This window comes from Ranitomeya imitator, chromosome 1 (genome assembly GCF_032444005.1).
Source record: "Ranitomeya imitator isolate aRanImi1 chromosome 1, aRanImi1.pri, whole genome shotgun sequence".
Lineage (NCBI taxonomy): Eukaryota > Metazoa > Chordata > Amphibia > Anura > Dendrobatidae > Ranitomeya > Ranitomeya imitator.
Genome location: NC_091282.1, coordinates 690,963,096 through 690,981,591, shown reverse-complemented (window position 1 = coordinate 690,981,591; position 18,496 = coordinate 690,963,096). Strand labels below are relative to the sequence as shown.

At 43.5% G+C, this 18,496-nt stretch overlaps 1 protein-coding gene across 3 annotated transcripts in view; it reads right to left on the bottom strand.

Moving 5' to 3' along the window:
- The window catches only part of AP4S1 (adaptor related protein complex 4 subunit sigma 1), an 83,380-nt gene that overhangs the window by 60,825 nt on the left and 4,059 nt on the right, over nucleotides 1-18,496 (bottom strand). For 2 of the 3 annotated variants that reach the window (XR_011314017.1, XM_069730355.1), the window contains exon 2: nucleotides 17,447-17,536. The exons of the other annotated variant lie outside the window; for it this stretch is intronic. Coding sequence is in view for 1 of the 2 variants with exons in the window: in XM_069730355.1 (XP_069586456.1) it covers nucleotides 17,447-17,487 (41 nt within the window). In the remaining variant the exon portion in view is untranslated. The remainder of the gene's footprint in view (nucleotides 1-17,446; nucleotides 17,537-18,496) is intronic. 3 annotated transcript variants of the gene reach the window in all.

The following is an 18,496-nucleotide window of genomic DNA, read 5'->3' as shown; positions in this document are numbered from 1 at the left end:
AGGGGTCTAGTTTCCAAAATGGCATCAATTGTGAGGGGTTTCCACTCATCAGGGGATCTCCAAATGCAACATGGCATCTGCTCTCAGTTTCAGCCAATTTTGTGTTCCAAAAGTGAAATGTACATAAACACACAACTGCTGTCCAAGGCCAGCATAGGGTAACACAGTATAAATAACAATTTGCCAAAAGGTAACAAATCACTAGCTAAAGACCTAAAATATAAAACTTTTATTAAACTGCTAAAGGAGAATTATAAAATCCGCTCAGGTCAGTTTAGTAAAGAGGACACTATTAACCCTCCATCACATACAATATTCGGACTAACGAGTTCACATACAATGTGCCTGTCAGGCGCCTGCTGGAAAAATACCTATAATATCTAATGTTTGCAATTTCAGTGCTCTAAAAGTGATCAGTGACCTTCATAGGGATGTAATAAAAGAGACTACACATAATCAGTTGCAAAAAAAAACATTTACTTAACATAAAACTAATAACTATGAAATACAAACTTTTCAAAACTCCCGCCAAATAGTCCCCAGTTCGACTCTCTCAAAAAAATGTACAAAGAACATTTTTGAACACAAACTTAATTTTAAGGTACCTTAAGTACTATTAAAAACATATTCAATCAGAAGTAGATGCTGAGGTTTCCCCAGAAAAGTCACATTTGCAGAGCAAATAGCAAGAATTACACACCATTTTTGCATGTGTCAGGCAAATTGCTTTATGACATTTGAGACATTCATAATTTGAAAGCCTTCTGGTTCCGCTTTCCGTTTGGCAGGTGGTGCATCTCCTTCTTTTGTGAGGTGGTGCAGATGGTGACTTTTCACCATCATCTTCTGGGCGGAACCTTTTGAGCTGAACTTGAAGGCGAGAGGGGATACCGATTGTTTTCACGCTTCTCCTGCGTAGCTCTCCAAGTACTAGTTCATGGGCCAATTTTTTCAGATACAATCGTCTACGGAGTGGTTCAAGCTTGTTTTCAAGATAAATTAATTGTGAATTTATACCACCCAAATTCAACATAGCAAAAAATATGACCATTGGCCAGCGTTTGATGTTTCTGCTGACGTTGAAAGTGGAGCACATCTGATCTGCTGTATCCACACCCCCTTTGGTGGCATTGTAAAATGTAATTATCTCCGGTTTTTTTTCTGCCCCAGTCCCAGGATCGATGGCAGCATCATCATGAAGTGTTGATAGAAGAAGTACGATTTTTTTGGCATGTGGTACATAGGAAACTAAAGCCTTTCCATTATGGAATGCAAACATACTGCTGTACTGTTGTCTCTCTTTCACACTTACAAACTGTGGCGGCAATTCCCTTTTGTTTTTTCTTACAGTTCCCACATATGACAGCTTCTGAATTTTCAGATAATCAATCAGATCACAACTTGTAAACCAATTGTCAGCTGTAATATTGCGACCCGATCCAAATAAGGGTTCAGCCAGTCTTTTTACAACATCAATGGGTTTGTTGCTCACACAGTAAGGACCTTCTGGTTGTTTTCCTGCATAAACTTCCAGGTTGTAAGTGTAGGTCTTACTGGCATCAACAAGGGCATAAATTTTTATTCCATATTTGTTTGGCTTTGATGGAATATATTGACGAAAGGCACATCTACCACGAAAACCAGGGAGCATTTCGTCAATAGTGAGATTCTCTCCAGGGTAATAACTTTGTTTACAGCTTACAACAAATCTTTGAAATATATCACGAATTGGAGCAAGTCGGTCATGTGTTTTGCGTTCGGTTCGGGTAGTTCTGTCGTCAAACCGAAGGCAACGAATTAGAATCTTGAATCTGTTTATGGACATAACAAGGCTAAATTTTTCAACTCCATCCCCATCTTTACCCCAAAGTTCCTCCAAACTTTGTCTATTTGCCCTATAAGCTCCTGCAAGGTACAGTAATCCAAAAAAAGCACGCAGTTCTATTTCATCTGTGGGCTTGATGGTTCTGTTGCAGATGTACTTGTCCTTTATAATGTCTATATATTGGTTGGTATATGTGACAATAGAGTCCAGAATGTCATCTGTAAATATACTGTTCCAGCATTCAACTGCAGTTTTTGCATTACGTGCAGTTCCTATTACTGCAGGAAGGTGAGTAATAATGTTTAAAGGTTCCCTACGTTTTTTTCTGGAATGGCTTCTTGTTCCATTTAGTATTTTTATCTTTTCCAATATAATATGATCCAACTTCTTCATCCTCACCACTGTCACCATCTTCCTCTGTTTCAGAATCCAGGACACATTCTTCCACCTCATCATGAGAATCAATCTCACTTTCCTCTCCTAAATCCTTATTTAGTGTGAGGTCTCTATCATCTAACAGCATGTTTGTTACTTCCTCAACATCAAGTTGTTTGGATAAATTGTACATTTTCCTCTCCATTTCAGCAGATAATCTGAAGCAAGAGAAGGAATATGTTAGGGAACTACTGTATATGCCTGAGCAGCACACTTTCTTTTATAAAATCTGGTGAGGAAGGAGAAATGAAAGTAAAAGAGAAGCGCCTGTCAGATCAGTTGTATGTGACGGAGGGTTAAACAAACAGATTGAACTCATGTCCTAATGTATTTTCAATTATGGCCATATGGATCAAGGTGCGGCCACTACCTATATACCATCTCTGATGCCATCCCAAACCTATCCTGACCAGTGCTATTTAAAATTTGCCCTAAACCTCCCCAACTTGTTTTGCCAGCATGACTGGCTTCATCAGGGTATTGAGGCTACAAAACTGACCTGAGCAGATTTTATAATTATTGTTTAATAAAAGTTATATTTTAGGTCTTTAGATAGGGATTTGTTGCCTTTTGGCAAATTGTCAAAAAGTCAAATGGCCCCTTCCAAGCCCTGCCATGCGCTCAAACAGTGGTTTTCCCCCACATATGGGGTATCGGCATGCTCAAATTAAATTGCACAAGTTTTGGAGTCCATTTTCTCCCGTTACCCTTGCGAAAATTAAAATAAAAAATGTCTAAACATTTTTGTGAAAAAAGTTAAATATTCTTTTTTCTCCTTCCACATTCCATTAATTCCTTCCACATTCCATTAATTCCTATAAAGCCCCCGAAGGGTTAATAAAGTTCTTGAATGTGATTTTGAGCACCTTGTGGGGTGCAGTTTTTAGAATGGTGTCACTTTTGGGTACTGTATTTTTTGGACCATAAGGTGCACTTTTTCCCAAAAAAATTTGGGAGGAAAATGGGGACTGCGTCTTATAGTGCGAACACAGGCTTACCGAGGGGGTTGCGGCAGAGGTGTGGCAATGCTGCAGCAGTGGGCGGTGCAGAGTGCACCTGAGCAGGGTCCCCGGTGTCCACAGTGAGAAGAGTGCATCACCGGTTTCCCTGCGGTCATCTTCCTGAAGCCATGGGCCGCTGGAGGCGTCAGGAAGATTGAAGTATCGGCAGCACTTGGCTTTAGGAAAACGGCCACAGAGATTTCAATCTGCGTACGCACGGCCTCCATTTTCCTGAAGCCTTCGGCGGCCCACAGCTTCAGGAAGATGGCCACAGGGAAACCGCTGATGTTCTCAGATCTACTCACTGTGGACACAGGGCCGCGGCATCCCCACATTTCTGCCGTTGGTATCCTGAAGAAGGGACCCTGCTCCATGATCCGGAGCTTCGCACCACGCGATTTGCCCCAAATCCGCCACCGCCAGCATCCTGAGGATGGACCCTGCTCCAGCTCTGCCTCACCAACGACACTGGACCCGCAGCATCGCACCCCGGGACTGTAGCAGTGCCCCACTTCTGCTGCCGCTGGCTTCCTGAGGAAGGGACCCTGCCTTCTGTGACCCAGCTGTACCACAGCCGGATCTCACTTAAGATACCTTAAATTCAGACAATAAGATGGACCCCCATTTTATTAAAAAAAAAAATTTCTGCTATTTTCCACCCCAAAATTTGGGGTGCGTATTATGGTCTTATAGGCCGAAAAATACGGTATTTTCTGTCATCTAGATCCCTCAAAGTCACTTTTCAAATGTGATGTGGTCCCTAAAAGAATTGTTTTGTAAATTTCGTTGGAAAAAATGACAAATCGCTAGTCAACTTTTAACCCTTATAACTTCACTAGATGGTGGCCCAATTCTAACGCATTGGGTATTCTAGAATATGCATGTCCACGTAGTATATTGCACAGCCATTTGGTATATTGCACAGCCACGTAGTATATTGCCCAGCCACATAGTATATTGCCCAGTCACATAGTATATTGCACAGCCACAGAGTATATAGCACAGCCACAGACTATATAGCACAGCCACAGACTATATAGCACAGCCACAGACTATATAGCACAGCCACAGAGTATATAGCACAGCCACAGAGTATATAGCACAGCCACAGAGTATATAGCATAGCCCACGTAGTTTATACTCACCTTCCGTCCGCAGTTGTCACCGCCGCATGTGCTGCGCTGTGTGCTGCTGTCGCAGCCATCATCAATAACCGCGGCCATCGTCACTGACTGCGGCCGCAAATTTAGTCCCCGGCTTTTGGCGGCGGTAGGCCCAACAGCGCCCATGGTCCCGGCCGGCTCCGCCTTCCTCACGGCGCCTCCGCCTCCTTTGCAGTGCTTCTGGCTGGGCCTGTACTGGATGGCCGCGACTGGTAATTTAGTCCCCGGCTATTTGGCGAGGTAGGCCCAATAGCGTCCATGGTCCCGGCCGCCTATGCCCTCCTCATGGCGACTCCACCCCCTTTGCAGCGCTTCTAGCCGGGCCTGTACTGGCTGGCTGCGACCCGCGGCCAGTAATTTAGTCCCTGGCTTTTTGGCGAGGTAGGCCCAACAGTGTCCATGGTCCCGGCCGCCTCCACCCTCCTCATGGCGACTCCGCCCCCTTTGCAGCGCTTCTGGCCGGCTCTACATACTTCCTGGCCTCCCTGCCCTTTTGTGTACACCCACTGGCTGGCTGCGACCAATGAATATCCGGGACAGACAGACGGAAGTGACCCTTAGACAATTATATAGTAGATAAAAAAAAAAAAAGTTTAAAAAAAAATATGCTGATGCAAAAGTAGACATGGGGGGAAATGTTATTTATTAACTATATTGTGTGACATACAGTGGGGGAAATAAGTATTTGATCCCTTGCTGATTTTGTAAGTTACAATTTACTATCTTAATAATTGTAATGCATCACTGAAAAACGCATGATACATGGATGGTAACTTGTATGTGATCCATTTGGATCAATGAATCTGATCCAAAATATGTAACAATAAGGCCGGCTTCACACTTGCGAGTTTTACGGACGTAAGAGCGCAGAAACTACGTCCGTAAAACTCGCAAAAAATACGGCACAATTATTCTCTATGCCCCTGCTCCTATCTGCCGTATTTTACTGATCAGTATTATACGGCTTTCTACGGCCGTACAAAATCGCAGCATGCTGCGTTTGTCACCGTACTGCGCAAGAAATACGCCAATGAAAGTCTATGGAAGCGTGAAAAATACGGATTACACACGGACAAGCAGTGTGACTTGCGAGAAATACGCAGCGCTGTTAGAGAGAAAAGCCGGTAATTCAGTGCGGTGTACAGTAAAATCACACTGACAGCTTACAGTCCAATAGGTAGAATAAATGTGTACACATAGAATAGATATATATATATATATATATATATATATATATATATATATATATATATATATATATATATATATATATGTCAGTGAGACACATATATGTATATATATTAATATTTTTTCCAGCGCTATACAGCTTGAAAGCCGGTAATTCAATTACCGGCTTTTTCTTTCTCCTTCCTAAACCCGACATGATTTGAGACATGGTTTACATACAGTAAACTCCATTTTTTTTGCCGATTCCACACTACTAATGTTAGTAGTGTGTATCTGCACAATTTGGCCGTTCTAGCTCTTAAAATAAAGGGTTAAATGGCGGAAAAAATTGGCGTGGGCTCCCGCGCAATTTTCTCCGCCAGAGTAGTAAAGCCAGTGACTGACGGCAGATATTAATAGCCTGGAGAGGGTCCACGGTTATTGGCCCCCCCCCTGGCTAAAAACACCTGCCCCCAGCCACCCCAGAAAAGGCACATCTGGAAGATGCGCCTATTCTGGCACTTGGCCACTCTCTTCCCATTCCCGTGTAGCGGTGGGATATGGGGTAATGAAGGGTTAATGCCACCTTGCTATTGTAAGGTGACATTAAGCCTAATTAATAATGGAGAGGTGTCAATTATGACACCTATCCATTATTAATCCAATTGTAGTAAAGGGTTAAATAAAACACAAACACATTATTTAAAATTATTTTAATGAAATAAAAACAATGGTTGTTGGAGTATTTTATTCTACGCCCAATCCAGTCACTGAAGACCCTCGTTCTGTAAGTAAAAAAACATAATAAACCAACAATATCCTTACCCTCCGCAGATCTGTAACGTCCAACGATGTAAATCCTTCTGAAGGGGTTAAAACATTTTGCAGCAAGGAGTTCCGCTAATGCAGGCTGCTCCTTGCTGCAAAACCCCGGGGAATGAGGCTAAATATAGATCAATGATCTATATTTAGCTTCATTTGCGGTGAGGCGCCCTCTGCTGGATGTTCATAGATTGTGGGAACTTACCTAGAAAGCCTCTTCCAGATGTGCCTTTTCTGGGGTGGCTGGGGGCAGATGTTTTTAGCCAGGGGGGGCCAATAACCGTGGACCCTCTCCAGGCTATTAATATCTGCCCTCAGTCACTGGCTTTACTACTCTGGCGGAGAAAATTGTGCGGGAGCCCACGCCAATTTTTTCCGCCATTTAACCCTTTAATTTACTAGCTAGAACGGCCAAATTTTGCAGATACACACTACTGACATTAGTAGTGTGGAATCTGCAAAAAAAAAAAGGAGAGAAGACATGGTTTACTGTATGTAAACCATGTCTCAAATCATGTCGGGTTTTAGGAAGGAGAAAGAAAAAGCCGGTAATTGAATTACCGGCTTTCAAGCTGTATAGCGCTGGACAAAATATTAATATATATACATATATGTGTCTACTGACATAGAGAGAGAGAGAGAGAGAGACAGTATATATATATTTTTTTTTCTTTTTGGGACACATGGATCACTTCTATAGCGGTATGTTGGTTTTGCAAGCCTGCGAGAAAACCACGCAGTACGGATGCCATACGGATTACATACGGAGGATGCCATGCGCAAAAAACGCTGACACACCCTGCCTACGGAGGAGCTACGGACCACTATTTTCGGGACTTTTCAGCGTATTACGGCCGTAATATACGGACCGTATTTTCATACGCTGAGTGTGAAGCCGGCCTAACACATGCTGCAATTTTCTACATGCCAACTGTTGGTCTGTGTGTGAATACGTGCATTGCTTGATGTGCTGTCTGTATATCAGTCTTTCACACAGAGAGCACCCGGGCAATTAATGTTTATCTGAACCAGCCCTAAGGGAGATAACTACAATCAGACAACTCCTTCAAAACTGTCATTTCAAGAGAACTTGTAACAGAATGTCTGTGTCTACCTCTAGCTCCTCCATACAATATTATAAGCACTATCTGCCCTCTCCTATCTCAGTAAAGTGATAATCTGTCTTCACTGAATACAGACTTTGCCCATGAATTGAGAATGAATGATCAGTCCAGAGGGTTGAAAAATCTTATCAGGGATATCTGCTTCTATTAAAGTTCATCATTTCATTAGTATTATTGATTTAATAAATAAATATTAACAACAGTTAAGGTACCTTCACACTCAGCGACGCTGCAGCGATACCGACAACGATGTCGATCGCTGCAGCGTCGCTGTTTGGTCGCTGGAGAGCTGTCACACAGACAGCTCTCCAGTGACCAACGATCCCGAGGTCCCCGGGTAACCAGGGTAAACATCGGGTTACTAAGCGCAGGGCCGCGCTTAGTAACCCGATGTTTACCCTGGTTACCAGCGTAAAAGTAAAAAAAAAAAACACTACATACTTACCTACCGCTGTCTGTCCCCGGCGCTCAGCTTCTCTGCACTCCTCCTGTACTGGCTGTGTTAACAGCGGCCGGAAAGCAGAGCGGTGACGTCACCGCTGTGCTTTCCGGCTGACCGACGCTCACAGCCAGTGCAGGAGGAGTGCAGAGAAGCAGAGCGCCGGGGACAGACAGCGGTAGGTAAGTATGTAGTGTTTGTTTTTTTTACTTTTACGCTGGTAACCAGGGTAAACATCGGGTTACTAAGCGCGGCCCTGCGCTTAGTAACCCGATGTTTACCCTTGTTACCAGTGAAGACATCGCTGGATCGGTGTCACACACGCCGATCCAGCGATGTCTGCAGGGAGTCCAGCGACGAAATAAAGTTCTGGACTTTCCACAGCGACCAACGATCTCCCAGCAGGGGCCTGATCGTTGGTCGCTGTCACACAGAACGATTTCCTTAACGATATCGTTGCTACGTCACAAAAAGCAACGATATTGTTAACGATATCGTTATGTGTGAAGGTACCTTTACTCATTAAACTTTGTGGGATCATTTTAGGTGTGCAAAGAATTAGAAAAGGTGATAAGTTCACATAATTCCAAAACGACATTTTACATAAGGCCAACTTGTAATGTTTTGTTGTGTTTTTTTTTTGTTTGTTTTTTTTTTTTAAAGATGCAGATTTTTGATTTACAGTGGCAAGTAAAAATGTGGGCACCCCTGGTCAAAATTACTGTTATTGTACGAGGGGCGATCGAAAAGTAATGATAATCGGTTATTTCTATTGCACACAGAAATTAAAATAAAATGTTTTCTTTTCTCTTAGGTACCCACTAGTCCAGGAAAAAAAAAATCACTTAAATAGACCACGATTCCCGGGAGCTACATTCATTTGAATATGAACTGCCGAGGAGTGAACATCAAAATGGAAAAAAACGAGCTCAGAGCTGTCATCAAATACCTCTGCTTGAAAAAAATGACTACCAAAGACATACACAGCGACTTGGTGGAAACATTGGGGGACTCTTCTCCTCCATATTCCACAGTTGCATGCTGGGCCAAGGAATTTAAGCTGGGAAGAACATCGACGAAAGATGAACATCGTGAAGGACGCCCATGCACGTCCCTCAATGAAGAAAACATGAAAAAAGTTGAAGAAGTTGTATTGACAGATCGAAGAGTGACTATCAGGCATGTAGCTGAGGTCCCAGGGATCTCATATGGCAGTATTCAACGAATCCTTGCAAAAGAATTGCATATGAGAAAGGTCTCCGCGCGTTGGGTGCCAAAAATGTTAACCGACGAGCAAAAGAAGAAACGAGTTGACATTTCAATAGCAAATCTCGAAAAGTTCCAAGCAGACAAGGAAAATTTTTTGTCACGTTTTTTGACCATGGACAAGACCTGGATCCACCACTTTGATCCCGAAACTAAACAACAATCGATGACATGGAAACGAGCCGACGAACCGACGCCGAAGAAATTCAAAGTGTCAAGCTCAGCAGGGAAGGTTATGGCGTCCGTTTTTTGGGACGATGAAGGAATTATTATGGTGGACTATTTGGAGAAGGGAGCCACTATTACGGGCTCCTACTACGCAGAACAAATAAGAAGATTGTGGGAGGCTATCAAGGAGAAAAGGCGCGGCAAACTGCGGGCTGGAGTGCTGTTTCACCAAGATAACGCGCCGGCTCACAAAGCTGCAGTTGCCATGGCTACCATTCAAGAAGCGGGCTTTGAACTGGTGGAACACCCCCTCTATTCACCAGATCTAGCCCCCAGTGACTTCTTTCTCTTTCCTCGACTCAAAGAACACCTCGGGGGCAAGAAGTTTGGTGACAATAGCAACGTGATAACCGCTGTTGGGGATTTTTTTGAGGGTCAAGATCAAGAATTTTTTTCTAAGGGAATTCTAAGTTTAGAAAAGAGATGGACTAAATGTATAGACTTGATAGGAGACTATGTAAAAAAATTAAAAAATTTTTTTGACTATATTCATTGTGTTTAGTATTGATTATCATTACTTTTGGATCGCCCCTCGTAAAAAGTTAATCAAATTGAAAATGATCTCTAAAGAGGCCTAGAGTAAAAAATTAGACATGTCCATTGTATTTTAGTCAAAAAAGTTATTTTTAGCATTTTAAAAATGACATAAAGGAAAGGATAGATGCAAAAGTTTGTGCACCCTGCATGGTTATTACCTAGTAGTACTTTTGCAAGTACCACAGTTTGTAAAAAAAAATTTATAACCAGACAAGAGTATTTCAATTATTGTTTGAGGGATTTTCATCCATTCTTCCTTGGAAATTTCTTCCAGTTCTGAGAAGCCTGGGTCGTCTTGCACGCCCTGTAATTTGGGGTCTAGCTGCAGATTTTCAATGATGTTCAGATCAGGGGACTGTGAGGGCCATTGTTTTTTAATCAGATAAATTTTTATTGATCATAATAAATGTTATCTACTTATACAACAAGGTGCATTTGTGTTTTTTATTTTAACAAGAAAATATACCCCTTCTCCCCCCTCCCTCCCTCAGATAACCAACCCCAACTTTCCCCCCCTCCTCCACAAGAAGATCTTCTTTATTACAAACATATTGCATTATTAACATTGTTTTCCACAACCTCTTAATCATTCCCATTTAGCCATGGCTGCCATAGCTTTTGAAAAAATCCCATCCTATTCCTCTTGGTATAGATGCTTTTTTCGAGCTGGACAATATGATTCACTTGTGCAACAAACTCTCGTCTGGTTGGAGGTTCCTCCCTAATCCAGTATCTCGCAATCACTTTCCTTGCAACGAAGAGCAATCTAGCTATTGCCATTTTGGTAGTTTCATCGGCCGACAATTCCTCCACATACCCAAGTATACAAACCACTGGATCCCTGGGAACCGCACATCCATAAAGCACCCCAATTTGGTTCAACACTGCTACCCAATACGAAAAGAGCCTGGGTTACACCCACAACATGTGAAGCATACCCGCCTCAGTCTGAGTGCACCTAGGGCACTCAGAATCCAATCTCACTCCGGCTTTGAACAACAAGTCGGGTGTCCTATAGGCCCTATTAACCACATACAGTTGCGACAGTCTCCCAGGCTCACTCATTGACAATTTAGGAATGTATTCCAGAATAGACCCCCATTTGTCATCGTCTATTTCCCCCAGTTCGGCCTCCCATTTCTCTCTAGCTTTAATCGGGTAATCCTCCAAAAATGTGTGTAGTAAATCCCCATATACTTCCGATATAGCCCCCTTTGTTCCATTATTATTTAGTATACAGTCTAACATGAGATCCTTCTGAATCACTATGGGCCCCCTCCTCCTCTGTGCCTGAAAAGCGTGCTGAACTCTCCTATATTGATACCATTTCAACCCCGGAAACTGAAATTCCTGCTGAAGCGCATCATAAGACCTAAGACTCCCATTGTGAATCAGTTGTCCTAATAGCCTAATGCCCTTTTCCCTCCATTCTCCCATTCCTTCCATATGGTTAAATTCTTGAAGAGATGAGTTATCCCAGATAGGTGAAAATTCCGTGAATCCCCCAATTCCCCTAATTCGCTTCAGCATCTGCCATACTCCATGAATTAAATTCATGGTGGGACAACCAGTCCCCAATTTCCTAAATAGTCCTGATTCCAGACCCAAACACAAGGGCCACACCCCGCTGATATGCACCAGACTACTGTGACCCATTTCTTCCTCTAACCCTTTCCCCCATCCCCTAAGATGTTGGCTCTGTGCAGCCAGAAAGTACAACCATGGGTTGGGTAACGCAAGCCCCCCCTCATCTTTGGGTCTCTGCAGAGTCTCCTGCCTAATCCTCGGGCTCTTCTTTCCCCACACCAACTCTCCGAATAACGATCTCAGCTTACGGAATGTTCTCATCGGGATCCATACCGGAGAATTATGTAGGACATATAAGATCTGAGGCATCACCACCATCTTGAGGAGATTTACTCTTCCTACCACCGACAAATTTAGCTTACTCCAAGCTGAGATCTTAGTGCGTATCTTAGTTATTAAAGGCTCGAGATTAAGTTCTTCAAATCTGGTTAAGGGAAGAGCTACTTGAATCCCCAAATATTTAAACTGAGTCACCACCCTTAATTTTGTACCTTCTTCCACCTCCCTTGTACAATCCACTTCTCTATCTACCTGCAAAACGCTCGATTTGTCCCAATTAATAACTAGCCCTGAAATTTGCCCAAATCTCTCGATTAATGCTATTACGTTCCTCAATGGTTCCCCAGAGCTCTCAAGAAAAAGCAGTATGTCATCTGCATATAAGGCGATTTTTTCCTCCATCTTCCCATATAAAAACCCTTTCACCATTTGAGACCGTCTGATAGTCGCTGCCAGTGGTTCCACCGCCAAAGCAAACAGTAGCGGGGACAACGGGCACCCCTGCCTTGTACCTCTAAAAAGCTGAAAGCTGTCTGACATCATATTGTTTACCTTGATTTTGGCCACCGGAGAGGAGTATAGGAGTCTCACCCATGACATAAAGACTGGCCCAAACCCACAACGACTCAGCACCGACCACAGGTATTGCCATTCTATACTATCAAAGGCCTTATGTGCATCGAGGGAAACCACCACTCTCCTGCCAGCATTATCAGCCGGTATTTGCATATTGAGAAATAGCCTTCTCAAGTTAACGGCAGTTGATTTATTAGGCATAAAGCCTGATTGGTCCGAATGAACCACTTTTTCTATCACCCGGGTCAGCCTGCTCGCCAGGGCCTTAGCCAGAATCTTGACATCTGTTGTTAGGAGTGATATTGGTCTATATGACTCCGGTAACCGTGGATTTTTGTCTGGTTTGGGGATGACCACAATAATGGCCTCCCTCATGGAATTAGGCAATATACCTCTCTCCAGCGACTCCTCAAAGACCCCCAACAACTGAGCCATCAGCTCCTCAGCAAGGTCGCCATATAGTTCGACAGGAATGCCGTCCGCCCCCGGCGCCTTCCCTCCCGCCATGGATCTCAAGGCCCCCTCCAATTCCTCCACCGTAAACGGCCTATCCAACCATTCTCTATCCTCTGTCTCTATTCTAGGCAAGTCTGCCTCCTCTAGGAACCTGTCAATTCCTTCTTCTCCCTGTTCCAATCGTGATGTATATAATTTGCTGTAAAATCCCTTAAATCCTTCCACAATTTGGGCCCCCTGTGTGACAATACTGCCATTCTCCAATTCTAGGGCATGTACATGTGCCGATTCCCTTTGCGCCGATGCCACCACCGACAGCAGATGACCCACTTTCTCTCCCTCCGCATAAAATGCCTCTCTTTGGAAATTCCTTGTCCTTTCTGCTCTACGTAAGTGTAACTTATTCACCTCCTCCTGAGCCTTCTTCATACGTTCTATGGTGTCCTGTGAGCGCAGATCATTCAGTGCAGCCTCCGCTACCCTCAATTCTTCCATTATCGCTTTATCAGATTCCCTTGTTCGTGTTTTGTGCCTAGATATCTCTCTAAATAATATCCCCCTCAAGAATAGGGCCATTGTTAAAGGGAACCTGTCACCCCCAAAATCGAAGGTGAGGTAAGCCCACCGGTATCAGGGGCTTATCTACAGCATTCTGTAATGCTGCAGATAAGCCCCCGATGTAACCTGAAAGATGAGAAAAAGAGGTTAGATTATACTCCCCTGGGCGGGCGGGCGGTCCCGGGGCCTCGGTTCCAGCTGCCATACATATTTCCGCTGTGCCTGCCACGGGGGACTTACGGAAATGCCTGCCGCAGGGGACTTACGGCTGCTGTGGGGTCTACGTGACGCCGAGGTGAGGGCATAATTTCGGATGAGTCCGGGAGATGCACATAAGAGATATACTCTATGTGCTCGCCCTTTTACAAGGGGGAGATCGGGACCGTACAGGAACCGTCGCCCCAGTCGTCGCAGGAGAGGAACGGGGAGGTATACTCGCCGTGCTCGCCTGTTGATGGTTCGGGGGAGAGCGGACCCTAGGGAGGAATCCGTCACCCCCTTCACTCCATTAATTAAAAAATAAAAATAAAACAAAAAAACAGTGGGGTCTGAAGTGCCTCCTACAGACACTAAGCAAGAACTGAGTCGTTACTGGCCAGTCAAAGGGTGTATACTTCAGAGGAGGAGTTAAATCTTTGTGTTTACTTAGTGTCCTCCTAGTGGCAAGCAGCATAACACCCATGGTCCCGAGTCCCCCAGTGAGGCGTAGGAGAAAAATGACAATATTTTATTTCCCTAAAATACAAAGGAAATGTGTAATCTGTAACTTTAGCCTTTTAGAGATCATTTGATCTTCAACTTGCTTAGCAGTAATTTTGACCAGGGGTGCCCAAACTTTTACATGCCATTGTACAAATAATGACATATTCGAGGATGTGGAGCAGTGATTGTTCAACTAACACTTTATGTGGTTCTCAAATCTGGCCTTTGACACCATGAAAAAGCCACACATGACACTCAGTCACCTCAAGTAGTGACGAGAGAACGTGCTCGGATAAGGTGTTATCTGAGCATGCTCGTGAGCCAAAAGAGTGATTTCAGCGTCATCGAACAATTTGTTCGAGTCCCAGCGGCTGCATGTCTTGTGCTGTTCGACAGCTGCAACACATGCAGATTGCTTAACACCTTATCCGATCACATTCACTCATCACTAATGTCAAGTTGTTAAAAACTGTATTCACTTTACCGAAGGGGTTAAAGTGTGATCTACTATTAGACACTGACTGGCAGCTAGCTTTGAGCACATATTGTTCAGTATGGCTAGCAGGATATGATGGGATTTATAACCCGACAGGTGGACATGTGTAAGTCCAGTAACAGGTGGGAAGCATATGTGCAGGCCATGTGTTAGGATGACAAGTGTTGTCTGCTCGCTGCTGTGAATATATCATTGTGAGCACCCAACACAGCAGTATTTACTGCCTACCTTATAATTAAACGTTTAAAAAGTTACAGTAAAAATATGCTCTATGATTAACTTTTTATTGACTAGGCGATTTCTTTTTTTATCTGCACTTTTGTTTTTCTATCCTTCCAAAGAGCCGTTATTTTTTATTTTTCAATTGACAGACATATAAGGGTAAGTTTTTTTTTTGCAGGACAAGTTTTAAAAAATTCCAAATGTGATGAAATGGTGAGAAATAAAAAAATGTGATTCCAATATTTATTTGATCTTGTTTTTTTCAGCACTCATTGTGCAGTACGAATTACCCTGAAATCCACTGCTCAAAAAAATAAAGGGAACACTAAAATCCCACATCCTAGATATCACTGAATGAAATATTCCAGTTGTAAGTCTTTATTCATTACATAGTGGAATGTGTTGAGAACAATAAAACATAAAAACGATCAACGTAAATCACAACTAATATCCCACAGAGGTCTGGAGTTGGAATGATGCTCAAAATCACGGTGGAAAATGAAGTAACTGGCTGATCCAACTTCAGTGGAAATGCCTCAAGACAAGGAAATGATGCTCAGTATTGTGTGTGGCCTCCACGTGCATGATCTCCCTACAACGCCTGGGCATGCTCCTGATGAGGCGGTGGATGGTCTCCTGAGAGATCTCCTCCCAGACCTGGACTAAAGAATCTGCCAACTCCTGGACAGTCTGTGGTGCAAAGTGACATTGGTAGATGGTGCGAGACATGATTTCCCAGATGTGTTCAATCGGATTCAGGTCTGGGGAACGGGTGGGCCAGTCCATAGCTTCAATGCCTTCATCTTGCAGGAACTGCTGACACACTCCAGCCACATGAGGACTAGCATGTCCTGCATCAGAAGGATCCCAGGGTTCACTGATCTCAAAATGGGTATCAGGATCTCATCTCGGTACCTAATGGCAGTCAGGCTACCTCTGGTGAGCACATGGAGGGCTGTGCGGCCCTCCAAAGAAATGCCTTCCCACGCCATTACTGACCCGCTGCCAAACCAGTCATGCTGAAGGATGTTGCAGGCAGCAGATCGCTCACCACGGCGTCTCCAGACTCTGTCACATGTGCTCAGTGTGAACATGCTTTCATCTGTGAAGAGCACAGGGCGCCAATATTGAATTTTATAATCTTGGTGTTCTCTGGCACATGTCAATCGCCCTGCAGTGTTGGGCTGTGAGCAAACACCCACTTGTGGACGTCGGACCTCATAACACCCTAATGGAGTCTGTTTCTGACAGCTTGAGCAGACTGATGGATGTTAGTGGCCTGCTGGAGGTCATTTTGCAGCGCACGGGCACTCTCCTCCTGCTTGTCCTCACACAGAGAAGGTAGCGGTCCTGCTGCTAGGTTGTTGCCCTCCTACGGCCCTTTCCACGTCTCCTGGCACCATATCTGCTTCATGCTCTGGACACTGAGCTAACAGACACAGGTACTCTTCTTGACACAGTTCGTATTGAAGTGACATCCTGGATGAGCTACACTACCTGGGCAACTTCTGCGAGTTGTACTGTAGACACCGCCTCATGCTACTGTACTGAACCTCTAGGTGTGAGAGCAATGACCAAATTCAAAAGTGACCAAAACAATAGCCAAAAAGGATAAGAACAGAGGAATGGTCTGTGGTCATCCCCTGTAGAGCCACTCCTTTATAGGGGTTGTCTTGCTAATTGCCTATCATTTCTACATGTTGTCTGCTCCATTTGCCCAACAGCAGGAGAAACTGATTCACAATCGATGTTGCTTCATAACTGGATATGTTGATTTCACAGAAGTATGATGGACTTCCAGTTACACTGTGTTGTTTAACTGTTCTCTTTATTTTTTTGAGCAGTGTATGATTGTCCAGCTCAGTGCGTTTACATCAATACCAAACCTTTATTGAACATCAATACCAAACCTTTATTGATTTTTTTTCTATTTAAGTGGTGAAAAATAATTCAACATTTTTGTAAAAAAGAATTTTTTGCTTTTTTCATCATTTTCTGAACATTTCTATCATTTTAATTTTTCCCTCGCTTGAACTGTGCGAGGGCTCGTTTTTTTTCTGCGTGGTGAGCCGATATGTTTATTTATATCATTTTAGGGAACATACATTTTGATCACGTTTTACAGTACACCTCAAGGAGGTGACAAAAATAGAATCCCAATTCTAGCTGTTCATCTTTTTTTTATTTTTAGAGCCATACAGGTTGATTTATTTTATATTTTGATTGTTCGGACTTTTGCAGGCAAAGTGATACCAAATAGATTTATTATTTCCCTGTGTTTATTTTTAAGGGGGACGGGTAAAATAATTTTTCTATTTTACTTTTTTATTTATTTTTACATAACAGCGCAGAACATAGACTGAGCTATAGAACAGGGGTCCCGTGTCCACGTGCGGAGAGCCATAACATGTGAAATACAACCTCATGATAAAGGACATAACCATGTTTGGGGCCATTGGACGAATTCATTTTTAAAGCACTGCTCCAGCTGTTTTTTTTTTTTTATTTTACCACTTGAGTGGTGTCACTAATGTAAATTCCCTGCCCCCAGTCTTATACTCACCAGTCGACATCTTCATCTATTTTCGGCGCCGCTCCGATCATCTTCTGCAGGTTGCGATCTGCTGGATGACTCCAGTGTTTGCTGGGTGAGCTGGAAGTCACAACTCAATGTAAGTCTAAGAGCCAGAATAAGGGTATGTGCACACGTTGCGGATTCTCTGCGGATCCGCAGCGTTTTATGAGGTGCAGAAACGCTGCAGATCCGCAATTGATTTACAGTACAATGTAAATCTATGAGAAAAAAAATGCTGTGCACACTTTGTGGAAAATCCGCTGCGGAAACACTGCGGTTTAAAAGAAGTAGCATGTCACTTTATTTTTGTGAATCTGCAGTGTTTTTGTACCCATTCCATTAGAGAAAACCGCAGGGGGTAAAAACCGCACCAAATCCGCAAGAAAACCGCAGCAAAAACGCACAAAAAACGCTGCGGAACCACACATAAAACGCGACAAATCCGCAGGTGCATTTTCTGCCAGGAGAGGCAGAATCCGCACCAGAAATTCCTAAGGCTAATCCACAACGTGTGCACAAAGCCTAAGTGTCTCATAGACTGACACTGGAACTTGTAACCCATACCTCTTACTTCCAATCAAGGCAGCACACTGCAGCGCTAGAACATACAAACTTGAAAACACGAAATTTGAACTGCATTACTGCACTAGAAATATGAAAAATGAGAGCTTTTAGCGCATAAAAATGGCCAATTTTATGTGTACCTGGTAGCCCCGTTACGGCATCTCTCTTATACCAGGTCCTAAACTTGCCTTACCTCGCTGAGAATAAACGTCTCCATCTGAATGGGTACATTTGAAAACCTCTAGTGCAGTAATGCAGTTCAAATTTCGTGTTTTCAAGTTTGGCGACTCTAGGTTCAGCACCTGTTCACACTGTGTCTATGTTTGGATGTGCAGGTCAGGTTTTTGAAATGTATTCTCTAGCCTTCTGATCGTGCACTCCGCCTCCTAGCTTCAGGTGTTTTAATTACAGCAGGTCCAATACCCCTCCACAGAGAGAGAATTTTAGTCTAGTAAGAGGTTTTCACATGTACCC